This window comes from Haliotis asinina, chromosome 7, assembly GCF_037392515.1.
Source record: "Haliotis asinina isolate JCU_RB_2024 chromosome 7, JCU_Hal_asi_v2, whole genome shotgun sequence".
NCBI classification, from domain to species: domain Eukaryota; kingdom Metazoa; phylum Mollusca; class Gastropoda; order Lepetellida; family Haliotidae; genus Haliotis; species Haliotis asinina.
The window spans coordinates 61,749,397-61,777,146 of NC_090286.1; the positions used below are offsets into that span (position 1 = coordinate 61,749,397).

At 42.5% G+C, this 27,750-nt stretch overlaps 1 protein-coding gene and 1 pseudogene across 1 annotated transcript; one reads left to right on the plus strand and one right to left on the minus strand.

Moving 5' to 3' along the window:
- Positions 1 to 115: 115 nt before the first annotated feature.
- LOC137290407 (ceramide kinase-like) lies at positions 116 to 25,784 on the minus strand. Its single transcript, XM_067821316.1, has 13 exons — positions 25,547 to 25,784; positions 24,834 to 24,984; positions 23,642 to 23,851; positions 23,404 to 23,526; positions 22,813 to 22,876; positions 19,777 to 19,922; positions 18,496 to 18,570; positions 17,483 to 17,629; positions 11,945 to 12,038; positions 9,659 to 9,699; positions 4,200 to 4,387; positions 1,982 to 2,139; positions 116 to 1,475 (listed from the first exon to the last, which is right to left on the minus strand). Exons 2-13 carry the CDS (start codon positions 24,952 to 24,954, stop codon positions 1,379 to 1,381), a joined length of 1,464 nt encoding a protein of 487 aa, XP_067677417.1. The 5' UTR covers positions 24,955 to 24,984; positions 25,547 to 25,784; the 3' UTR covers positions 116 to 1,378.
- LOC137291123 (uncharacterized PE-PGRS family protein PE_PGRS54-like) lies at positions 5,019 to 8,752 on the plus strand (annotated as a pseudogene).
- Positions 25,785 to 27,750: the final 1,966 nt, after the last annotated feature.

Here is a 27,750-nt window from a genome sequence, read left to right on the forward strand (position 1 = left end):
GATACCTTGAGTTGTATCCTACTGCCTACTTTATGCTGTCAGCCCTGGCCTTGTAGCATTGGTCTGTCACTGTCCTTAGAGTATGCAGTAGATCTATACCATGAAAAAAATCATGTTCAGTTCATAAACTAATTTACTTATTCTATGAAAGCACAGTGTGATACAAAAAGAACAGAAGTACACATCATACTCTACTGTTACAGTAAAGACTGGAGATGCTAGCCTTGCGACTGCCATGAATAAAACACACACAACATTTAAAACAACTAATGTATATCTGACACACAACAGCATTGGTTTGTGACATAAAATTATAAAAAACACAGAGGGTATATGCAATGATAAAGGAATTATCTCAGTGTCCCTAGCAAAGGTTGAGTAGCATATATAAGTACTCCGCATAGTGATGGTTAGAAGCAGACAAACCATAAAACCTACACTATCCTGCCTGAACCATCACCTCTCTGCAACAATTATATAGTAATAACGAAACTAGTCTGACCCTAGAACAATACAAACAAAACTCTAAATCTACACTTAATGCAAACTTACAGAATAGAAAATGAAACGACAGTTTTCTTTGTTCAAAAGGCACCAATTGAGCATGTTCCTGATGTGTGTAAAGTTTCATGAAACATGTTGAGGAATGCTGCTCCTGAACCCCACCCTAACAAACCCAACCCACTTAAATAACTTATACATTTTCAATAAATAATAAAAATATTCTCCCCTTAATGGTGCTTTCACAATGACATTTTTGTGGTTTCTCATTATGAATGATACTGTTAAACAATAGAATTTCAAACTCACTCCAATCCCCAATTCTGTTTTAAGGTACATAGTGCTTGATTAATCAGTATAGCTGCCAAGTGGTCATAAGGCTTAAAACCCAGGTTTTCAATTCTTTGGCCTGAGGAGGTCTTGTAAAGGGTAGACCTTGTGCTACATTAGGTGACTAGTTTGTTGTTGTAGTACGACCTGAGCACCTGTGCACTTGTGACCCATTGTAGAACACAGGTGGACATGATACATTCAAGCAACCATTGTAACATCTATCAGTATATTTTGCATTGAAGATATTTGTATTAGAGCGGTTTCTGCACTACTACTTCACCTTCCGGCCATGTTAAGTATAGTAATAGGAATACTTTAGGTGTTCTTTCTTCTCTGTTGGATACACAGAACACACCTGGTACATCAGTCTATTGTACTCCATAACAATGTTGTTAAATGATGGAAGACATCTATACTGTCTTGAATCAAGTCAAAGTCAATGTTTATCATTTCATATGTTAAACATTTAGCCATAGGAGTTAATTTTTGCAGCACAATATTTTGACCATGTTTGCTGTAGATCATAGTACTTTCACAGCACTCTCTACACAGTTTGTTGGGGCTCTCCTTGATCTCGTCCTGCTGGTGATGCCAACAATTCAACAGGGGTCGCATACATCGGCACATACCTCGATATCAACCTGGAACAGTAATGCAAGTTCATGATGCCATGTACTGCAGCTCGCCTTCATCATGGAACATACATGTTGACAGTGCTAGTTGATAACAAATATATCAGCATGTGAAACTAGGATTTTTCAATATGGCTTCCATGATCATATCATTGTCATGAGGACATTTATGTTGATTCTTACCTTCATTTACCTTGTTATTACAATTTCAGTGATGTTTGCAGATAACGACCAGTTACAAAAGGCATGTTAATGTTTGTGGCAAAAATAGTGATTTAATCATTGTGATGTGTGGTCTTGTGACTGTACAAAGGAAGCGGTAACAAGAAGCGTTCCAGGGCCCCGTTTCACAAAACTCTCGTAAGCCTAAGATCTCGTAACTTTTCTCGTAGCGTCCGTAGCTCCTGTGTTACAGTATAGGAGGTACATTGGCTACGAGAAAACTTACGAGATCTTAGGCTACGAGAGTTTTGTGAAACGGGCCCCTGATGATACTGATGTGATGCTGCACTGACCGGATCTCAGCTTCCCCACACTCAGACTTGTACAACTCCCCATCGATGTTGATCAGCTGTCCATACATCTTCTCCTCCTCAGAGAGTGATGGGTTCTCACTGAACTTGACCTTCAATGCGGTGACATCCTGATGCAGGACCAGCTGTGGGACATTCAGCTGGAATGTCAAGCAAGACATTCTTCAACTCATGCCACTCGCAAACACCCCTCAAATCCATGTGGCTGAATGGAAGAACTGACAGCAGTCATGTCCCCATGACAATGCCAATAAATTCATTTGAAATTTTAATTAGCAAACAAACACACTAAATAAATGCACTGATTCAGGAAATAATAATAAACATGTAATGTTGTTCAATTTAGAGTTTTGTTAATAAATATTATTGCATTTTTATCAAATAAAATACTGTGTCTACCAAAAGTACCATTAATAATTCACATCAGAAAGCATTTAGGGAATCATTTAGTTCAGCCATCAATCATAGTGTCAGTTGTGGTCACAAACCTTAGGATGAGCCTTATTTTAAATAATGAGATGGACATGTGAGCTGTACCTTTTGTGGCTTAGGAACATAATTACACTGAGGGGTAGTTTCACTGAATATGATATGTTTGAACATACATCTGGGCCTACAACTCAGTACCTACATACTGTGGGCCTATGATCAACTACCTACATACTGTGGGCCTTTGATTCACTAACTACAACCTGTGGGCCTATAATCCACTACCTACATACATGGGCCTATGATTCACTACCTACATACTGTGGGCCTACGATCCACTACCTACATATTGTGGGCCTACGATTCACTACCTACATATTGTGGGCCTACGATCCACTACCTACATACTATGGGCCTGTCTATCTTCTGTCTATGTACTATGCACGAATAATTCTGTGCCAACATACTGTGAGCTCAGTACCTAGATACTGTGGGCCTACAAGTCAGCACATACATATTTATATGAACGATGTTTCACTTGCTTGATAATGGTCTCAGTAGCTACACAGAAATGTCGCTCAAAATAACATTACATTAACTCATTACCTAGATACTGTGGGCCTACAACTCAGTACCTAGATACTGTGGGCCTACAACTCAGTACCTAGATACTGTGGGCCTACAACTCAGTACGTAGATACTGTGGGCCTACAACTCAGTATCTAGATACTGTGGGCCTACAACTCATTACGTAGATACGCCACTCAGAGACGTAACATGGGCCAACAACACTCTACTTACATGCTGTAGGCCTACAACACACTACTTCCATGCTGTGGGCCTATGACACACTACTTCCATGCTGTGGGCCTACGACACACTACTTACATGCTGTGGGCCTACGACACACTACTTACATGCTGATCGTTGCTTCAGTGCAAACATGATCTGTGGACCTACAAGACACTACTTACATGCTGTAGGCCTACAACACACTACTTACATTCTGTGGGTCTACACGCCAGTACCTAGATGCCGTGGGCCTACAACAAAACTGCTTACATGCTGTGGGTCTACAAGCCAGTACCTAGATGCTATGGGCCTACAACACACTGCTTACATGCTGTGGGTCTACAAGCCAGTACCTAGATACCGTGGGCCTACAACAAAATTGCTTACATGCTGTGGGTCTACAAGCCAGCACCTAGATACCGTGGGCCTACAACAAAACTGCTTACATGCTGTGGGTCTACAAGCCAGTACCTAGATGCTGTGGGCCTACAACACATTGCTTACATGCTGTGGGTCTACCAGCCAGTACCTAGATACCATGGGCCTACAACAAAACTGCTTACATGCTGTGGGTCTACAAGCCAGCACCTAGATGCTGTGGGCCTACAACACATTGCTTACATGCTGTGGGTCTACCAGCCAGTACCTAGATACCATGGGCCTACAACAAAATTGCTTACATGCTGTGGGTCTACAAGCCAGTACCTAGATGCTGTGGGCCTACAACACATTGCTTACATGCTGTGGGTCTACCAGCCAGTACCTAGATACCATGGGCCTACAACAAAATTGCTTACATGCTGTGGGTCTACAAGCCAGCACCTAGATGCTGTGGGCCTACAACACATTGCTTACATGCTGTGGGTCTACCAGCCAGTACCTAGATGCTACGAGTCAGTATGGGCTTTACTGTTATTGAACATCAGTTCCAAACACTATTACGCTAAAGGCAGGCTTGCATATAGTGAAGTATTCTTACAGCATTACTTGATCGTTGCTGCAGTGCAAACATGATCTTCAGATATGACCAGCCTCCACACAGCTTGGTCCGGAGAACAGTAAAAGTGTCCGAGGAAGGCTGCATCACAAAAGTGTCCTGAGAAGTATCGATGTTGCACATAAACATCATCATGTCCATCTGCTCTATGGTCTCCATTCTCAGCCATTCTGAAGCAGTGACAAACAAGGAGACAAGGTCATCAAGGCAAAATACTCTTCATGAATATGTCAACAGGTTATGATTATGTCAAATGATTTGCCATGTATTTAACAAAGTGGACAGAGAGTATTGAAAGTTCTGCTCCAGAAAGGAGCAATACCAGCAATTTCAGTTGAAGCCATACTTCTTGGCACAGAAACACAAAACATACTTTAATCAAATTCCAAAACTACCAAAAGTCACCAGTTCTCCATTAGATTTGAGTATGTACTAAATTTGGTGAAGAAACTATGAATGGTTTTTAAATTCTGCTCTAGGAAAGAGCAGTAGAACCAATTTAAGTCAATAGTCAAACTTGCTGCCATGGAAATGCCAAAAATATTTAATTCTTAATTCCAAACCTACCAAAAGGCACCACACCACCGGACCTACCTATGTGCCAAGTTTAGTGATGAAATATTGAAAGGTTTAAGGATTAAAGGTGTAAGGATGCACAATTTATTACACCCTGCAAAACAGGTTGTGAGGGATCCTTAAACTGCTACGACCTATACACCTGTCATGGAATTCACACCACAGGAGGTGGAGGTGGAGGAGTAGGTGGAGGTGAAATTGGAGGTGGAGGTGGAGATGGTCTAGATGGAGGTGGAGTGGAGGTGGAGGTAGGGTGGAGAATGAGGTGGGGGTGGAGGTGGTCTAGATGTAGGTGGAAGTGGTGTGGAGAAGGAGGTGGAGGTGGAGGAAGTGCAGATGGAGGTGGAGGTGGTCTAGATGTAGGTGGAGGTGGAGGTGGGGTGGAGGTGGAGGTGCTCTAGATGTAGGTGGAGGTGGAGGTGGGGTGGAGGTGGAGGTGCTCTAGATGTAGGTGGAGGTGGAGGTGGAGGAAGTGCAGATGGCGGTGGAGGTGGTCTAGATGTAGGTATAGGTGGAGGTGGTCTAGATGTAGGTATAGGTGGAGGTGGTCTAGATGTAGGTGGAGGTGGAGGTGGTCTAGATGTAGGTATAGGTGGAGGTGGTCTAGATGTAGGTATAGGTGGAGGTGGTCTAGATGTAGGTATAGGTGGAGGTGGTCTAGATGTAGGTGGAGGTGGAGGTGGTCTAGATGTAGGTATAGGTGGAGGTGGTCTAGATGTAGGTATAGGTGGAGGTGGTCTAGATGTAGGTATAGGTGGAGGTGGTCTAGATGTAGGTATAGGTGGAGGTGGAGGAAGTGCAGATGGAGATGGAGGTGGTCTAGATGTAGGTGTAGGTGTAGGTGGAGAAGGAGGTGGAGGTGGAAGTGGAAGTGGAGGTAGGGTGGAGAAGGAGGTAGGGGTGGAGGTGGTTTAGATGTAGGTGGAGGTGGAGGCAGGGTGGAGAAGGAGGTGGGGGTGGAGGTGGTTTAGATGTAGGTGGAGGTGGAGGTAGGGTGGAGAAGGAGGTGGGGGTGGAGGTGGAGGTGGTCTAGATGTAGGTGGAAGTGGTGTGGAGAAGGATTTGGAGGTGGAGGTGGTCTAGATGTAGGTGGAGGTGGAGGTGGTCTGGATGGAGGTGGAGGTGGCTGTGGTCTAGATGTAGGTGGAGGTGGTCTAGATGTAGGTGGAGGTAGTCTAGATATAGGTGTAGGTGTAGGTGGTCTAGATGGAGGTGGAGGTGGTCTAGATGTAGGTGGAGGTTTTCTAGATGTAGGTGGAGGTAGTCTAGATGTAGGTGGAGGTGGTCTAGATGTAGGTGTAGGTGGAGGTGGTCTAGATGGAGGTGGAGGTGGTCTAGATATAGGTGTAGGTGTAGGTGGTCTAGATGGAGGTGGAGGTGGTCTAGATGTAGGTGTAGGTGTAGGTGGTCTAGATGTAGGTGGAGGTGATCTAGATGTAGGTGGAGGTGGAGGTGGAGGTGGCTGTGGTCTAGATGTAGGTGGAGGTGGAGGTAGTCTAGATGTAGGTGGAGGTGGAGGTAGTCTAGATGTAGGTGGAGGTGGTCTAGATGTAGGTGGAGGTGGTCTAGATGTAGGTGGAGGTGGAGGTGGAGGTGGCTGTGGTCTAGATGTAGGTGGAGGTGGAGGTAGTCTAGATGTAGGTGGAGGTGGAGGTAGTCTAGATGTAGGTGGAGGTGGTCTAGATGTAGGTGGAGGTGGTCTAGATGTAGGTGGAGGTGGAGGTTGAGGTGGCTGTGGTCTAGATGTAGGTGGAGGTGGAGGTAGTCTAGATGTAGGTGGAGGTGGTCTAGGTGTAGGTGTAGGTGGAGGTTGAGGTGGCTGTGGTCTAGATGTAGGTGGAGGTGGTCTAGATGGAGGTGGAGGTGTAGGTGGTCTAGATGTAGGTGGAGGTGGTCTAGATGTAGGTGGAGGTGGAGATGGAGGTGGCTGTGGTCTAGATGTAGGTGGAGGTGGTCTAGATGGAGGTGGAGGTGGTCTAGATGTAGGTGGAGGTGTAGGTGGTCTAGATGGAGGTGTAGGTGGTCTAGATGTAGGTGGAGGTGTAGGTGGTCTAGATGGAGTTGGAGGTGGTCTAGATGTAGGTGGAGGTGGCTGTGGTCTAGATGTAGGTGGAGGTGGTCTAGATGTAGGTGGAGGTGGTCTAGATGTAGGTGGAGGTGGTCTAGATGTAGGTGGAGGTGGTCTAGATGTAGGTGGAGGTGGTCTAGATGTAGGTGGAGGTGGTCTAGATGTAGGTGGAGGTGGTCTAGATGTAGGTGGAGGTGGCTGTGGTCTAGATGTAGGTAGAGGTGGTCTAGATGTAGGTGGAGGTGTAGGTGGTCTAGATGGAGTTGGAGGTGGTCTAGATGTAGGTGGAGGTGGCTGTGGTCTAGATGTAGGTGGAGGTGGTCTAGATGTAGGTGGAGGTGGTCTAGATGTAGGTGGAGGTGGAGGTGGTCTAGATGGAGGTGGAGGTGTAGGTGGTCTAGATGGAGGTGGAGGTGGTCTAGATGTAGGTGTAGGTGGAGGTGGTCTAGATGTAGGTGGAGGTGTAGGTGGTCTAGATGGAGGTGGAGGTGGTCTAGATGTAGGTGGAGGTGGTCTAGATGTAGGTGGAGGTGTAGGTGGTCTAGATGTAGGTGTAGGTGGTCTAGATGTAGGTGGAGGTGGTCTAGATGTAGGTGGAGGTGTAGGTGGTCTAGATGTAGGTGGAGGTGGTCTAGATGTAGGTGGAGGTGTAGGTGGTCTAGATGGAGGTGGTCTAGATGTAGGTGGAGGTGGAGGTGGAGGTGGCTGTGGTCTAGATGTAGGTGGAGGTGGTCTAGATGTAGGTGGAGGTGGAGGTGGTCTAGATGGAGGTGGAGGTGTAGGTGGTCTAGATGGAGGTGGAGGTGGTCTAGATGTAGGTGGAGGTGTAGGTGGTCTAGATGGAGGTGGAGGTGGTCTAGATGTAGGTGGTCTAGATGGAGGTGGAGGTGGTCTAGATGTAGGTGGAGGTGGTCTAGATGGAGGTGGAGGTGTAGGTGGTCTAGATGGAGGTGGAGGTGGTCTAGATGTAGGTGGAGGTGTAGGTGGTCTAGATGTAGGTGGAGGTGGTCTAGATGTAGGTGGAGGTGTAGGTGGTCTAGATGTAGGTGGAGGTGGTCTAGATGTAGGTGGAGGTGTAGGTGGTCTAGATGGAGGTGGTCTAGATGTAGGTGGAGGTGGAGGTGGAGGTGGCTGTGGTCTAGATGGAGGTGGAGGTGGTCTAGATGTAGGTGGAGGTGGTCTAGATGGAGGTGGAGGTGTAGGTGGTCTAGATGGAGGTGGAGGTGGTCTAGATGTAGGTGGAGGTGTAGGTGGTCTAGATGGAGGTGGAGGTGGTCTAGATGTAGGTGGAGGTGTAGGTGGTCTAGATGGAGGTGGAGGTGGTCTAGATGTAGGTGGAGGTGGTCTAGATGGAGGTGGAGGTGTAGGTGGTCTAGATGGAGGTGGAGGTGGTCTAGATGTAGGTGGAGGTGTAGGTGGTCTAGATGGAGGTGGAGGTGGTCTAGATGTAGGTGGAGGTGGCTGTGGTCTAGATGGAGGTGGAGGTGGTCTAGATGTAGGTGGAGGTGGTCTAGATGTAGGTGGAGGTGTAGGTGGTCTAGATGGAGGTGGAGGTGGTCTAGATGTAGGTGGAGGTGGCTGTGGTCTAGATGGAGGTGGAGGTGGTCTAGATGTAGGTGGAGGTGGAGGTGGTCTAGATGTAGGTGGAGGTGGAGGTGGTCTAGATGGAGGTGGAGGTGGTCTAGATGTAGGTGGAGGTGGAGGTGGTCTAGATGTAGGTGACCTATACACCTGTCATAGAATTCACACCACAGGAGGTGGAGGTGGAGGAATAGGTGGAGGTGAAGGTGGAGGTGGAGGAAGTGCAGAAGGAGGTGGGAGTGGAGGTGGTCTAGATGGAGGTGGAGTTGGAGGTAGGGTGGAGAATGAGGTGGGGGTGGAGGTGGTCTAGATGGAGGTGGAGGAAGTGCAGATGGAGGTGGAGGTGCTCTAGATGGAGGTGGAGGTGGAGGTAGGGTGGAGAATGAGAATAAATGCTCTTTAGGTTTATTTTCACCATGTAAAACATGTATTTGATGGACAGTAGGGTTTTACATGACATAGCTTACAACATAACAGTTTCACTCTTTTCACTCTTGGAAGCGAGATGTGTGTCAGTATAATAAACCTTACAATGTTATTGTCACTTCCACTACAACCTTGCTTCAGAAGAAGAAATCGTTATGTTAAAAAGTTGTGTCATGCAAAATTCTTTTGGTCATCAATCATTTACTATATCAAGTTCTGACTTTTGAACTCTTAATAGCATTTTCTATCTTGGAAGCGAGATAAGGGACGAGCCATACGTTTTATTTGGAATTGAGTCTTATTATAGCAAATTTCGGCATGTCCTTGTTGACTTTGAGAAATCAGCAAAATGACGGGCATGTTACACACTTCATATACAACTAACTGATAATCCTTCCTCACATTACTTCACTTCTGGCTCACTGCAGTCCTTTGGCAACAGAGTAACATAACCTGTCTGTGGTTTCATTGGCAGGTTAGAGTGAAGCATATGACCTTTTGGCAACTTGTAATCATTCCGTATCAATTCACCACATGTTTTTAAGACTGAGACCATATGTCTTTCATATGTAATGGTTAAAACAGTAACCCCAAAAAAGTTTATTCTTTCTTTAAGATTACATTAAATGGTACAAATTCAACCATTACTAAAGGACAACAAGAGGGTCCTTTCACAAAACAGTCTTTCCTAAGGCAACCTGAACTCCCACTTTTTTATACTGCATTAAGGTTACCTTAGTGACTTATGATCACCTTAGTGCTTTGTGAAAGGAAGCCCTGGACACAGTACCTTTCTCCTTCGGGGGGGCAGCAGCTCCTTCTGATTCAGCTCTGTAACACACAGTGCAATGACTGAGCATGAGACTTGCAACACACAGTATCACTCTATATGACAATACATCACCTGAAACGGCATGTGATACAACATAAGATTTTGAAAAACATAGTTTTGCAAGAAGACACTTTAAACATACAACCACAGAATGTTGATGAATCAAGTTGAATGCTCATGATATAGTCACAATTGTACAATCAAGATTTTTTATGAGTGTGGAAACCATTTTGTGGTATGTAGTATTTTAACAAGAGGCCTATAACACACTACACAATGGCACAGCATAAGGCACGAAGCACAGTACTATGATTTACTGCTGTAAGAAGCCTTAACCCTCATGATACAACTATATTGTACAGCGTACAAGAGCTTCCCCAGACCCCTGACGCCTTGGTATATCACACGTTTCTATATGCAACCATTTCAACTTTCCAAGTGCAAATAAGAAGCTCTAATCAGCCCAGAATGGAATGTTGTATGTGCTGCACAGATGTTAAACACTGAACTCTGTCCTTAGTCATGAAGATAATTGCCTGAACTCTCTGCTCTCTGCACACATAGCGAATCATCTGCAGGATCATCAGACAGAGTATCCTGCATATTGTTTTGAGGCAGATGCAATATTGGCATTTCCTTTCTCATTTTGACACATGGATGTGTGAGTGCTTCAAGTCTTGGGTTCCTAGATGATACATTTCACTGAGGAACTCTCCAGGATCTATCTGGTGCAATGCCCAAAACATCCAGCATATGTGTGAACATCATCATGGGTCATCTCTTGCTCTTCCTAGATGTGGAATACCTATTGTATCAACTGCCCCTTTTGTTTTAGTGCAATGAAGCATTATCTCTGACGTCTTCTTGAGTGAATCATCACTGCCAGCTGTCCTGTGCATTGTGCTGAGCAAGGTTACATTCTTTGACTTCTTGCATTCGTAACCTTGGTAACTTGTCTAAAATCCAAAGACCGACTCATGAACTCCATGGGCTTTCTTGGTGCTGAATACTGCAGGGAGGAACTGCTTGTTCTGTCAGACAGTGCCAACCAGAGTCAGACCATTGGAAACAAGTTCCAGTCAAAGTATGTGATCAGTGTAGAAGTTATCTGCAGTGATGTTACGATTTAACTGAAAGCATGGTCTACAAAGTTGAAATATAATCTTTCTGTGCAGAACTTGGACAGTTCTGCCTACTTTTCCAAGATAGGGCAAACATGAAAGGAGATAACACTGGTTGGAATCGACAGGCCAAAGCAGTTTTAGTCCATATTTAGCAGGTTTGGCTGGACTGTAGTGACTGGAGGAACATCTACCACAAAATGGTAGTAGCTGTTCACACACTGTCAGATTGTCTCCAAGTGTATGATATCACCCAAACACACTTGAAACACCTCCCTGATTTCTGGGATAGGTGTAAGATTATCCATTCCACACCTCTGATTTCTGGTCTCTTTCTCTTCAAAATGTATGTCAGTGAGATCTTGGAATCAGCACTGAGACATTATTGCCTTCTATATTGCTTGCTCCACAAACATCAGTGTCTGCCATCTTTGGTTTCACATGTCCGAAAGACAATAATATTCCAAAAAGAGCCCATGCCTCTGTCTCGTGTGTCTCTTTCCTTTCACTTTCTCCTTTATCTTTTCACAGCTACAAATCATTGACATAACTGATGTGGAGGGTTTTTTTTAAGAAAACATAGAGCCAAATAATTTTGGACACAATAGAACTACAGGCATTGTACAGACATTCAAAGTGCCTGCCGAGCCTGTGAGGCCACAGGACATATCATGAGGATTCAACACATTATAATAAGGCCATAACAGGTCTAAAAGCACTGTGCTATACATACATACTAGTGTAATAAGAGGTAAAAACTGCACAGGCTTTTTCCAAATGTTCCACAAAATGTTGTGATAAGAGGCCAAACACACTGGCATCCATTGTTGTACCAGGAGACCAGAAACTGTGTTCCACAAAGAGGTGACTCAGAGTGCTGTCCTGATCTCTACCATGGCTGACTGCACGCCACCCTTCCTCTGGGGTGTTGAACAGCAGTCAAGCACTTTAACACTGATTTCCCCTGTCTATACTTGAATAGTAGCAGCCAGCTTAGATATATACTTGAGATATTAAGTTTGCCACAAATCACTCATTTACTCAACATGACCTGTCCACTGACATGAGATGTACACTCACTGCACCTTTGATATTTTAATTTTGTTATACAAACATCACTTACATTTCTTGGGACTCATTGCCAGTTGTCTTCTTCAGTAAATGGATTTCCGGTTTATAAACTTGCTTCTTGCGGAATGATTGCGTAACAATCACATCTAGAAATGTTTCAAAACAGAAGTGTGATATTATATTTTCATCTGTTTGAGGAAAACAGAAAACTATAGTTTGAAGTTTCATGGTTACTACTCAGTTGTCAGGAAAATAAGACTACCTAACCTAGATATCCTTGTGCCACTCTAACAGTACATGTATACATGTTACAGTTATGGTACAGTCACTGAACATTTCAGGAATTTTTAAAGAATTCCTGTTCATTCAGTGATTTCACAAAATTCCTGGAATTCCTAGGCATTTAACAAAATCCCTGAAATTTCACAACAATTTTTTGTTTGTATTTCCTGAAGCAAATTACATCACATTCTTGATGTTAGTTTTGACGATACTGCTTGTAAATATTGATGGGTATACAGTTACCAAAGATAATCAACATAATGAAGTTAACAACAGTCCATTTATTTAACAATGTTTTTTTCCAGTTTTGGTCATGAACCTCCGCTTGTTGTCAGCCAACCCATGAAGATTCCGGGTAGAACAGGTCTTCAGCAACCCATGCTTGCCATAAAAGGCAAATATGCTTGTCATAAGAGGCGACTAAGGGATCAGATCAGTGGTCAGACACGCTGACTTGGTTGACCAACATGTCATCAGTTCCCAGTTGTGTGCTCATGCTGTTGATCACTGGGTTGTCTAGTCCAGACTTGATTATTTACAGACCGCCACTATATAGATGGAATATCGCTGAATGTGGCATAAAACCAAGCTCACTGACTCACATTGAAAGGGTGACTGTCCAGGCGTGCTGCAGGGATTTATTTACCTTTGTTCACATATGAACTGGTTTGTAGAGTATCTAGAAGAGTCGTTTGTTTGTTGTTTAACACTGCACTTAGCAATATTCCAGGTATATGGTGTCAATTTGTAAATAATCCAGTGTGGACCAGATATTACAGTGATCAACAGCGTCAATCTACGTAATTATTGATTATTTACAGAGTGCCGTCACATAGCTGGATTATTGCTGAGTGTCATGTAAAACTAAACTCACTCACTCACATGTGCGCCATCCGCCATCCATAGGAATTACAGGGATTTTGTGAAACCACCATGCGAATTAGGAATTTCATAAAATACCTGACATTTGACAAAATCACTGATTTGACATATTCACTGTAACATATATACTATTCACACATTGCTAAGGATGAAATCACTGATTCAGCAGAAAACAATGTGTGGTAAAATCTGGTTAAATATCTAAGCATGGATCCAAGTTTTCAGTATGTCAGTGTATCATGTGGGTCCCATACCTGCTATTGTGAGGTGTTGTTGTACTAATGACCACTGCTATGACTTTCAGATGGTTGATTGGTGCCATGAAAACCATTTCTGTGGTTACTGATGTATCAAGTGCTCATGGTTATCTTTAAGTGGCTGTTTTCCTCAAGATGTGGATATCGAACTTCAGCTGTGTCTGAGACAAGGATATCAAACTAGCGTTGTGTCTCATACATGGATATCAAACTACTGCTGTGTATCAGATATGGGTATCAAACTACAGCTGAGTATCAGACATAGGTATCAAACTACAGCTGTGTATCAGACATGGATATCAAACTAATGCTGTGTTTCAGACATGGATATCAAACTACAGCTGTGTCTGAGACATGGACATCAAACTACTGTTGTGTATCAGACATGGATATCAAACTACAGCTGTGTATCAGACATGGATATCAAACTACTGGTATCAGACATGGATATCAAACTACAGCTGTGTATCAGACATGATATCAAACTACAGCTGTGTCTCAGACATAGGTATCAAACTACAGCTGTGTCTCAGACATGGATATCAAACTACTGGTGTGTATCAGACATGGATATCATACTACTGGTGTGTATCAGACATTGATATAAAACTACTGGTGTGTCTGAGACATGGATATCTAACTACTGCTGTGTATAAGACATGGGTATCAAACTACTGTTGTGTATCAGACATGGATATCAAACTACTGTTGTGTATGAGATATGGGTATCAAACTACTGGTGTGTATCAGACATGGATATCAAACTAATGCTGTGTTTCAGACATGGATATCAAACTACTGTTGCGTATCAGACATTGATATAAAACTACTGGTGTGTCTGAGACATGGATATCTAACTACTGCTGTGTATAAGACATGGGTATCAAACTACTGTTGTGTATCAGACATGGATATCAAACTACTGTTGTGTATGAGATATGGGTATCAAACTACTGGTGTGTATCAGACATGGATATCAAACTAATGCTGTGTTTCAGACATGGATATCAAACTACAGCTGTGTCTGAGACATGGATATCAAACTACTGCTGTTTATCAGACATGGATATCAAACTACAGCTGTGCATCAGACATGGATATCAAACTACTGGTGTGTATCAGACATGGATATCATACTACTGCTGTGGATCAGACATGGATATCGAACTACAGCTGTGTATCAGACATGGACATCAAACTACAGCTGTGTATCACACATGGATATCAAATTACTGGTGTGTATCAGACATGGATATCAAACTAATGCTGTGTTTCAGACATGGATATCAAGCTACTGCTGTGTCTGAGACATGGATATTGAACTAGAGCTGTGCATCAGACATGGACATCAAACTACTGCTGTGTATGAGACATGGATATCAAACTACTGTTGCGTATCAGACATTGATATAAAACTACTGGTGTGTCTCAGACATGGATAGGAAACTACAGCTGTGTATCTGTGTATCAGACATGGATATCAAACTACTGCTGTGTATCAGACATGCATGTCAAACTACTGGTGTGCATCTGACAAGGGATTGAAACTACTGGTGTGTATCACACAAGGGTATCAAACAGCTGGTGTGTATCAGACATGGATGTCAAACTACTGCTGTGTATCAGACATGGACATCAAACTACTGAAGTGTATCAGACAAGGGTATCAAACTAATGACGTGATATAAAACTACTGGTGTGTCTGAGACATGGATAAGAAACTACTGGTGTATCTGAGACATGGATATCAAACTACTGCTGTGTATCAGACATGGATATCAAACTACTGTTGTGTATGAGATATGGGTATCAAACTACTGGTGTGTATCAGACATGGATATCAAACTAATGCTGTGTCTGAGACATGGATATCAAACTAATGCTGTGTCTCAGACATGGATATCAAACTACAGCTGTGTATCAGACATGGGTATCAAAGTACTGGTGTTTATCAGACATGGATATCAAACTAGTGGTGTGCATCAGACAAGGGTATCAAACTACTGGTGTGTCTGAGACATGGGTATCAAACTACTGCTGTGTATCACACATGGATATCAAACTACTGCTGTGTATCAGACATGGGTATCAAACAGCTGGTGTGTATCAGACATGCATGTCAAACTATTAGTGTGTATCACACATGGATATCAAAATACTGGTGTGTATCAGACAAGGGTATCAAACTACTGGTGTGTATCAGACAAGGGTATCAAACTACTGGTGTGTATCAGACAAGGGTATCAAACTAATGACGTGTATGAGACATGGATGTCATACTACTTGTGTGTATCAGAGATGGATATGAAACTACTGGTGTGTATCAGACATGGATATCAAACTACTGCTGTGTATCAGACATGGATATCTAACTACTGCTGTGTATCAGACATGGGTATCAAACTACTGCTGTGTATCACACATGGATATCAAACTACTGGTGTGTATCAGACATGGATATCAAACTACTGGTGTGTATCAGAGAAGGGTATCAAACTACTGCTGTGTATCAGACAAGGGTATCAAACTAATGACGTGTATCAGACATGGATGTCATACTACTTGTGTGTATCAGACAAGGGTATCAAACCACTGGTGTGTATCAGAGATGGATATCAAACTACTGTTGTGTATCAGACATGGATATCAAACTAATGCTGTGTATCAGACATGGATATCTAACTACTGCTGTGTATCAGACATGGGTATGAAACTACTGCTGTGTATCAGACATGGATATCAAACTACTGGTGTGTATCAGACATGGATATCAAACTACTGTTGTGTATCAGACACGGATATCTAACTAAAATTGTGTCTGAGACATGGATATCAAACTACTGGTGTGTCTGAGACATGGGTATCAAACTACTGCTGTGTATCAGACATGGATATCAAACTACTGCTGTGTCTGAGACATGGATATCTAACTACTGCTGTGTATCAGACATGGGTATCAAACTACTGGTGTGTATCAGACATGGGTATCAAACTACTGCTGTGTATCAGACATGGATATCAAACTACTGCTGTTTATCAGACATGGATATCAAACTACTGCTGTGTATCAGACATGGATACCAAACTACTGCTGTGTATCAGACATGGATATCAAACTACTGCTGTGTATCAGACATGGATATCAAACTACTTGTGTTTATCAGACATGGATATCAAACTCCTGGTGTGTATCAGACAAGGGTATGAAACTACTGCTGTGTATCAGACATGGATATCTAACTACTGCTGTGTATCAGACATGGGTATCAAACTACTGCTGTGTATCACACATGGATATCAAACTACTGGTGTGTATCAGACATGGATATCAAACTACTGGTGTGTATCAGAGAAGGGTATCAAACTACTTGTGTGTATCAGACAAGGGTATCAAACTAATGACGTGTATCAGACATGGATGTCATACTACTTGTGTGTATCAGACAAGGGTATCAAACCACTGGTGTGTATCAGAGATGGATATCAAACTACTGGTGTGTATCAGACATGGATATCAAACTAATGCTGTGTATCAGACATGGATATCTAACTACTGCTGTGTATCAGAGATGGGTATCAAACTACTGCTGTGTATCAGACATGGATATCAAACTACTGGTGTGTATCAGACATGGATATCAAACTACTGTTGTGTATCAGACACGGATATTTAACTAAAGTTGTGTCTGAGACATGGATATCAAACTACTGGTGTGTCTGAGACATGGGTATCAAACTACTGCTGTGTATCAGACATGGATACCAAACTACTGCTGTGTCTGAGACATGGATATCTAATTACTGCTGTGTATCAGACATGGGTATCAAACTACTGCTGTGTATCAGACATGGGTATCAAACTACTGCTGTGTATCAGACATGGATATCAAACTGCTGCTGTTTATCAGACATGGATATCAAACTACTGCTGTGTATCAGACATGGATATCAAACTACTGCTGTGTATCAGACATGGATATCAAACTACTGCTGTGTATCAGACATGGATATCAAACTACTTGTGTTTATCAGACATGGATATCAAACTCCTGGTGTGTATCAGACAAGGGTATCAAACTACTGCTGTGTATCAGACATGGATATCCAACTAGTGGTGTGCATCAGACATGGATATCAAGCTACTGCTGTATATCAGACAAGTCACTTACATGGATATCGGAAAGTTTTCATCCATCTCTTCTCGTCAGTCTTCTTGATAAGGGCAGAAGAGAATCCATGAGCGAACAGAAGACCACTGTAGGACAGCAACTTGCCAGGTTCGTAGACACCAAATATATTAAAGCCTACTGTCTCACCTGAAAGCAATACAAATTATCAAATATCAATATAATCAGGGCGGCAATGAGGTTAAGCGAAATCAAATCTTTGATTTCTTCATCAGGTGAAGGAGCAAGCATACACTCAGAAACATCATGTTATTCACAACAAAGAAGTTGCTGTCCATAAATTTTGCCTTTCTTATGAATAAGGTAGTGCTACCATGGCTGATTGGAAAGGAGTAATAAGAGTATTCAAACCATTTATTTCCCAAGCACATCAAGCAATCTACTTAATTTCCTTATAAAATATAATATTTTGGTATTTTCCAACTCAAAAACAGTCCATGTATTTTTTTCACCACTGCCCCAAACCATTTGGAGCACGATTCTGTACAAGCTGTTCATTTTGGGCACATCTCAACTCACTCTGCACATGGTAGGCAAGGTCAAGGACTTCCCTGCATTAATCACAGAACATTGACCAGGGAGACCTTCTGCTAGGAATGTTGATTCCTCAGCACCCTCAGACTTGATGCTAAGAATTGCTGTTTGGTACTTGACACCATATTGTTGTATCACGCTGCTAAAAACATGTGTACCCAACCACCTTACTCACTATCTGCACACTCTCCCAGGCTGCTGTTGTACAAAACAACCAGAGCTAGACTACCATTCATGTAATGTTAAAAGTTGGGGGTGAGAATCATTATTGCAGTGAGATTGCTTTGTACACTGCAACATGGTTTCTTTGTGACTTAATCATCATGTGAGCTCCTTTTTTCGAATTCAGTCATCCATCTCTGGCTCATGGTGTCCATCACTGGATTATCTGGTCAATGTTTGATTATTTAAGGACAGCTGGAATATTGTACAGTGTTAAATGCCATGCAGATAAACAATACCTCTGATAACATGTAGTATTGCTGTCTCGATGTCTATAACTCCTGTTGCCATAGCAGAGACTCCATTGCCAGTGCCTGAAGAAAACAGAAAACAGAAAACAGAAAACATTCACTGCCTCCACAGTCCTCTCTTTTGTGAAATACAGTGACCACACTGTACCTGTTAACTGCTCCATTACACACTGTCGAATTCTCCAGTAAATGTCATGTGTGTCAGTAACTCTTGTAACAATTGGAACCAACAAGATCTACATTTTACACATGTTTTACAGAATATCATGTTCCTGTTACTGAAAGTAAATACAGCAACAGAACTATTTGTGGTACACTGCCTGATGTAATCAGTGAGGATATGTGGAAAGAGAAAAATAAGTTGTGGCCCTGAACTTTTTCATTTGTAGCTGTTGGATTTGAACCAGAGAATGCATCAAAGAAATGCTACCATGCATTTATTGTTTGAATATCATAAAAATTTGCAAGAAGTGTGACATATTCGAGAAAAATGGCCTGCAATGTCCACTAAAACGTCCACACAATCAGATACTTCTCATTTCCAGTCAATAAGGTCTTAAACACCTCCATTAATTCTTGTGAAACAATGATGTGCCACTCCATGGTAGGTTTGAATCTGTCTGTCTTGAGGGTCACTGGTGGGTGGCCACTACAGGAATGAGGTTTAGACTGATAGTTTTGCCAACATACGCTGAGTCAGCAAGCCGCTTGATGCTGCATGATTCCCTACCAGTCCATCTCTGAACACTCTAAGGCACCCATTCAAGATGGCCAGTCTGATGGGGAATTCTAGTATAGATCAGTGACGTCATTGTCTCCAGTCTAGCCATACACTGTTGGTGTTGCACAACAGTATTGTAACTAGAACTAAGTTATGTGCTACCCTGGCCTTCAAGATCTTCTGATGGGGCCACAATTAAGAGAAGATGCTAGGGCTGCATCAAGGGGTACACACTCATGACTGACTCTGCTTGTGAGCCCTGCTTGTGTTGTGGCTCATTTGTTCATGCCAGGTGCACAGTACTTTAGACTTTAGATAGAAACAACACCTTGAAACATTTGTCTTTCCATGCAATAACATTTCATTTGTGGTACTAATGTATCAGCATACATATAACTTTGTAACATATCACAAGAGTCAGGGTAACTGCTTTGATTGACACTACATGTATTCCATGTTCCTGCACCATGGATGTACAGTCTTCTCACATAGTACCAAACAGTTCTGATAAACTAAGCTTGTATCTGTGTAATATAAGCAGTAAGCACCTGCTGGAATTAAGCCAAACTTGATATCAAGTGGCTTGAGCACAGACTCTGGATTATTGATGTCGATGCCAGCTTCTTTCTGGTTCCGCTGGATAAGTGTGTTCAGTGCTTCCTGGTACATCCCATCTCCCCCGACAGTCACCACGCTGGAAGCAGAGAAACTGCTAACATGACGAAACAATCACATATCCTCCATATAGGATCTGTCTGAGCTTGTGTTGCACTGAACCTGAGGAATTCAAAAGACTCCAGTGTTACACCGAAAATGAAGAACTCAGTAGACTCCAGTGTTACACTGAACCTGAGGAAGTCAATAGACTCCAGTGTTACACCGAAAATGAGGAACTCAGTAGACTCCAGTGTTGCACTGAACCTGAGGAAGTCAATAGACTCCAGTGTTACACTGAACCTGAGGAAGTCAGTAGACTCCAGTGTTACACTGAACCTGAGGAAGTCAATAGACACCAGTGTTACACTGAACCTGAGGAACTCAGTAGACTCCAGTGTTACACTGAACCTGAGGAAGTCAATAGACACCAGTGTTACACCGAACCTGAATAAGTCAATAGACTCCAGTGTTACACCGAAAATGAGGAAGTCAGTAGACTCCAGTGTTACACTGAACCTGAGGAAGTCAATAGACTCGAGTGTTACACTGAACCTGAATAAGTCAATAGACACCAGTGTTACACTGAACCTGAATAAGTCAATAGACACCAGTGTTACACTGAACCTGAGGAAGTCAATAGACTCCAGTGTTACACCGAAAATGAGGAACTCAGTAGACTCCAGTGTTGCACTGAACCTGAGGAAGTCAATAGACTCCAGTGTTACACTGAACCTGAGGAAGTCAGTAGACTCCAGTGTTACACTGAACCTGAGGAACTCAGTAGACTCCAGTGTTACACTGAACCTGAGGAAGTCAATAGACTCCAGTGTTACACCGAAAATGAGGAACTCAGTAGACTCCAGTGTTACACTGAACCTGAGGAACTCAGTAGACTCCAGTGTTACACTGAAAATGAGGAAGTCAATAGACTCCAGTGTTACACTGAACCTGAGGAACTCAGTAGACTCCAGTGTTACACTGAACCTGAGGAAGTCAATAGACTCCAGTGTTACACTGAACCTGAGGAAGTCAATAGACTCCAGTGTTACACTGAACCTGAATAAGTCAATAGACACCAGTGTTACACTGAACCTGAATAAGTCAATAGACACCAGTGTTACACTGAACCTGAGGAAGTCAATAGACTCCAGTGTTACACTGAACCTGAATAAGTCAATAGACACCAGTGTTACACTGAACCTGAATAAGTCAATAGACACCAGTGTTACACTGAACCTGAGGAAGTCAATAGACTCCAGTGTTACACTGAACCTGAGGAAGTCAGTAGACTCCAGTGTTACACTGAACCTGAGGAAGTCAATAGACTCCAGTGTTACACCGAAAATGAGGAACTCAGTAGACTCCAGTGTTGCACTGAACCTGAGGAAGTCAATAGACTCCAGTGTTACACTGAACCTGAGGAAGTCAGTAGACTCCAGTGTTACACTGAACCTGAGGAACTCAGTAGACTCCAGTGTTACACTGAAAATGAGGAAGTCAATAGACTCCAGTGTTACACTGAACCTGAGGAACTCAGTAGACTCCAGTGTTACACTGAACCTGAGGAAGTCAATAGACACCAGTTGTACACTGAACCTGAGGAAGTCAATAGACACCAGTGTTACACTGAACCTGAATAAGTCAATAGACTCCAGCGTTACACTGAACCTGAGGAAGTCAATAGACTCCAGTGTTACACTGAACCTGAGGAAGTCAGTAGACTCCAGTGTTACACTGAACCTGAGGAAGTCAATAGACTCCAGTGTTACACCGAAAATGAGGAACTCAGTAGACTCCAGTGTTGCACTGAACCTGAGGAAGTCAATAGACTCCAGTGTTACACTGAACCTGAGGAAGTCAGTAGACTCCAGTGTTACACTGAACCTGAGGAACTCAGTAGACTCCAGTGTTACACTGAAAATGAGGAAGTCAATAGACTCCAGTGTTACACTGAACCTGAGGAACTCAGTAGACTCCAGTGTTACACTGAACCTGAGGAAGTCAATAGACACCAGTGTTACACTGAACCTGAGGAAGTCAATAGACACCAGTGTTACACTGAACCTGAATAAGTCAATAGACTCCAGTGTTACACCGAAAATGAGGAACTCAGTAGACTCCAGTGTTACACTGAACCTGAGGAAGTCAATAGACTCCAGTGTTACACTGAACCTGAATAAGTCAATAGACACCAGTGTTACACTGAACCTGAGGAAGTCAATAGACTCCAGTGTTACACTGAACCTGAGGAAGTCAATAGACACCAGTGTTACACTGAACCTGAATAAGTCAATAGACTCCAGCGTTACACTGAACCTGAGGAAGTCAGTAGACTCCAGTGTTACACTGAACCTGAATAAGTCAATAGACTCCAGTGTTACACTGAACCTGAGGAAGTCAGTAGACTCCAGTGTTACACTGAACCTGAGGAAGTCAGTAGACTCCAGTGTTACACTGAACCTGAGGAAGTCAATAGACACCAGTGTTACACTGAACCTGAGGAAGTCAATAGACTCCAGTGTTACACTGAACCTGAGGAAGTCAATAGACTCCAGTGTTACACTGAACCTGAGGAAGTCAATAGACACCAGTGTTACACTGAACCTGAGGAAGTCAATAGACTCCAGTGTTACACTGAACCTGAGGAAGTCAATAGACTCCAGTGTTACACTGAACCTGAGGAACTCAGTAGACTCCAGTGTTACACTGAACCTGAGGAGGTCAATAGACTCCAGTGTTACACTGAACCTGAATAAGTCAACAGACACCAGTGTTACAGATAAAGATTTTGAATGTGTACAGTGTTACAATCCAGTTTTACATGCATACCCTTTGCAACTCTACAATCTAGATCTCAATTAGTATTTTATGAAATACACATTTCATTTGTCTTTACGAAACACAGAGAAAATTAGTCAAAGTCTCACCCTTCAACTTTAGAGAAGTCAAAGTTGTTGATAATTTCTTCAGTGTGCTTTGCTCTCTCTGTTACTGAAAAAAATCAATCACTGCATTCAAAACCAATCATTCATCCTAAAACTGTTACATGTTTGCTCGCTCTGTCTGGTGAGAAACCAATTCTGTTGTCTGTGCTTCAATATACACACAATTACTTCCATATATAACCATCACGGGTTGCTGTCCTGACTAGCTAATGAATTTGTATTCTAACCACCTACTCAACACATAGATCTGTCAATATTACACTCAGATATAAACATGCTAATATTTAACATATTCATGAAAACTGCCTACTTATGATACCCCCTGACTAAATAATTTTCCCCAGGCCAATCAGGTACCCTGTTGTGAGTATATTAGTCAAATATCCAGCTATTTTACATGGAAATATCTTTTACACTGTTTAACTGTATAAAAAAGTATAATGCACTTCCAAAATTCGACCTCGTTGCAATATTTAAATTGACATCATAATTCTGTTATGATGAACAACCTGAATTTTAAGTAGACAAACCTGAACATTCTTATTTTCATTTAAAACAAAACATGCCACTAACTGAAAACATGAGTTTCAATCCCTGCCATCTTGAAGAGCCTTGCTACTTTCTTCTCATAGACCTGTCGACCTTGACCCTTCCCACCGATTGGGTTCACTATCACAAGCAGCCTCTTAGGGGTAGCTGGTCAAGATAAAACAGTAAAATATTTACGATCAGCACAATTTCGTCTTCCATAAAACACAGACATGACATACACAGAGATAATATACCCTTCCACCACTCGCAGAAAACCCACCTGGTCTGTACTTGGCGTGTATCTGGCGAACCCATTCACTGACATCACCATCCTTCACATCAAACTTCTTCTCAGTTGCTTTCCACTTCTTATCCTTTCTGTGGGATATAAAGTGGATGGTGAAGCTCTTGCCCTCTCCATTAACCTGAGTTGTCTCCCCCTGGCCGTCTGTGACCAGGCCGTAGACGTCACTCCATGGCAGGCTGACCTCTATATTGCAAATACATTGAACTATGTGTGACTACCAGTTATACAAATGCTGAGATCATCATGATCCTCTGGATGATACTTCTTTATGCATTTTCACAATTAAATGCCAGACATCAACGAACACTGTGATATGTGATATGTGATATGTAACAATGGGCCTCAGTTTTAGAAAATGTCAGTCAGTTTCAAAGCAGAGAATTCTTCACATTTTTGTTTCAACATATACAACTGATAGAGTGGCTGAGAGAAATATATGCAAGGATGTTTGGTTGTGGGGAAATATGGCAGTAATGTGGTAAAAGCTGTACTCGGTGATGCAGGTACATGACAGTGGTCTGTTGGCAGTCTTGTCAGCCTCCTAGTCACCACATTTTAAATGCATAGGATGGTGGGCAACTATAATTTTTCCTAGATTGCCCATTTGTAAGCAGCAGAAGGAAATGTGTGCATAGGTTGAAGATCAATAGTTTGTGCATAGGACGAAGATCAATAGTTTGTGCATAGGTCGAAGATCAATAGTTTGTGCATAGGACGAAGATCAATAGTTTGCGCATAGGACAAAGATCAATAGTTTGTGCATAGGTCGAAGAACAATAGTTTGTTGGTTGACTGGTTGGTTTGTTGTTTAACACAGCATTCAGCAATATTACAGCTATATGGCAGCTATCTGTTAATAATAATCTGGACCAGACAATCAAGTGATCGACAACATGAGCATCCACCTATTCAGGTCATTGTAGTGAGACGCTAATGTCATTTAGCAAATTACACAATTACTCTTTCAAACTGCTGCGTGATGACTGTAAAAGGCCACTTATATGGCTGTTACGTAAGCCTTACATATAATATACATAATGTAAGATATAAATCTGCAGGTGCTCCGTATCCTCTTACTGACAGCTCGTTATGACATCAGTTTAAATGAACAGCCAGTATTTGAAATGAAGTCAACAGTCCACTGCATCTACGACACAGCAGCTACCTGTAGGTTCCTTCTTCTGATTGGTCAGTTGCCAGTTCAGGCCATTGGGGGACAGTTGTACACGATATTCTTGTCCACCACTCAGTAGATCCCCACTCAAAAGCACCGATGTCTCCGCCATTACCACCAAGTGGACCAGTGTCTTCCTGGACTGAAGGAGAAACACCTGAAAGATCAGCTCATGGGTCTCATGTAAAATAATCAGAAAGTGTAAATCAAGAAGTCTCAAGGCTGTCTTCAGAACATCAGTCATGCAGCAAATCATATTATCAGACTGAAGCTACTCTGCCATGTTAGAGAAAGTTGTCCATGGTGGATGGAGTCTGTGTGTGGAGAGAGAGAGAGAGAGAGAGAGAGAGAGAGAGAGAGAGAGAGAGAGAGAGAGAGAGAGAGAGAGAGAGAGAGAGAGAGAGAGAGAGAGAGAGAGAGAGAGAGAGAGAGAGAGAGAGAGAGAGAGAGAGATTGATTGTTTGTGTGTGCCGGCGTGAGAGATAAAAATAAATAGTCAATGTTGAACTGACATCAGCAGTCCAGTGCCACTATGGGGTCACGTCAGTCAGATCAAGTCAAAGGCAATGGGGACTCAAAGGTATCAACCTGTCAAACAAATGCTTTGAAACGTCAGTCTGGATGACAACTGTGACTGGTGCATTCTCTGTTATAAATGTTTCACAAGTGTCGTTTGTCAAGACCGGCACGGGTCGTATACTCACTGTATGAAAACAGTTGGGTGTCAATCGCTCCTGGACAAGTTGTTGACGACCGTGGGAAAGTGACAGTCCAGCACCGCACTGTGCCCTTTGACAGTTGGTTGCGACTCTCCAGCCAAGCTTCACTCCGATGCAGGGTGTCGTTTCCTCCCTATCGGGGTCAGAACCCTGCCCTACTTTTCGAGTCACTTTGTTTGGTGACTCAGCGGTGTAGGTACTTGGCGCGACACAGCAAATAAGCTGTAGTGATGTAAAATGCGTTTTACATCGAGTTTATACATCTCGTATCGATGGTTGAGGATACCTGTCGGACTTCACTAATGATACTAACTTTACCATTACAATTCCTGTCTCTTGTAAGGCATCAGAAACATGTTCAACAAATCGCTATTTATTTCTTGTAGCTCGAAAACACACCCTCACAGTCATAACACAATTATAAAATGCGGTGCATGGGTTGCCTCCCGTTAGAGTGATAGAATCCTATGATCGTGGATTGAATCCCGTATTTTCACGGATATCTGTAATCTACATTACGTTTGGACTCTTCTCGTTTACAACACATTTTGAGGCTGCGTTATGCTCAGCTTGGCGAGTCGCAACAACCACCCTTACTCGTCCACCCTTCCTGTGTAGGGTATGTCTGTGATAGTTATACCATCATACTTAGCGTAATGCAAATACTCTCATTGTCAAAATCCATGTCATATATAATACTATATATCGACACTACGTTTTCTTATGTCAAATTAAGGACTTTACACATTCTATAGCAAAACCTGTCATAGCTGACGAGGGGCTACCATCACTGTCAAAACATACGTTCTTGGGGACAGCCCAGCGTTGTGGTGGAAACATTTTTTACCGATTTTTTTTTTTATATGGAACAAATCTGTAGTCGAAGACCGTGAGTCATCATTAACTATTTATTTTCGTGGTGAGCTAACACTGTCTATTGCATGTTCACTTTGTCAGTGACACGACAATTTGTACTTGTGAAGATCAAGGTAAACTTGGTCTTATTCGTCTTCAGCAACTCTTGCTGCTTTTAAGAGGCACTGATGGGGGTCGATGGTAAACTTGCTGATGCATATCATCTTTTATCCCATTCCAGCTATGTGATCTACGTGATGTTACAGGATTGTGTGATGTTACAGGATTGTGTGGACCGCCGTCATATAATGTCTTAAGTCAATAAGATCAATTGGTATAAATCGACTTGACAGACCAAGATACTACAAGAGTATTGGTTCACTAAGAACACTGGGTTCTGTTCCCATTCAGTTTAAGGAATGTGAGTGTGACGAATTTCTGAAATTGCTACTTGGTGGAATACCGGAAGATGTAACGGTCCAGTTAATATAATATACATTTGTAATCTTCAAACTTCGGAGGTAATAAAGATTGCCCATTTATCATGCTTGTCTATGTTCTACGTGCTTTATTTCAATACAGATGTAGACCAGTGGCCCCTGGTACAACACTGATTGGACCATTACACGTAAGTGTATACGTAAATGTACATGTATTACAGAAATGCACATGAGGTAGGAGGTAGTTCACTTTAATATGGCATGCACCATGCTTGTAGAATGCGACTGATGAGACCAGGTGTTCAGGCTCGCTGGTTTGGTTGATATCATCGTACCCCAGTTAGATAGATTGATGCTGTTGATCACTGCAATATCTGGTCCACACTGGATTATTTACAAATGGACACCATATAGCTGGAATATTGCTAAGTGCAGCGTTAAAAAACAAACAAACGACTCTTCTAGATATTCTACTAACCAGTTAATGTGCTCTCTTGGAAGAAGGAAAATAAAGCTCTGCAGCACGCCTGGACAGTCACCTTTTCAATATGAGTCAGTGAGTTTGGTTTTATGCCGCACTCAGCAATATTCCATCTATATGGTGGCGGTCTGTAATTAATTGAGTCTGGGCCAGACAATCCAGTGACCAACAACATGAGGATCAATCTGCATAACTAGGAACCGATGACATGTGTCCACCAAGTTAGCGAGCTTGACCACTCGATCCCATTAGTCACAGCTTACCACAAGCATAGTCGCCATTTATGGCAAGCATGGGTTGCTGAATGCATATTCTACCCCAGGACATTCATGAGTCTCACTGGTCAAGAGTTGTTCAGAGATGATGTGAATGAGTTAATGGGAACTGAAAAACAAGGACCAGCATCCACATAC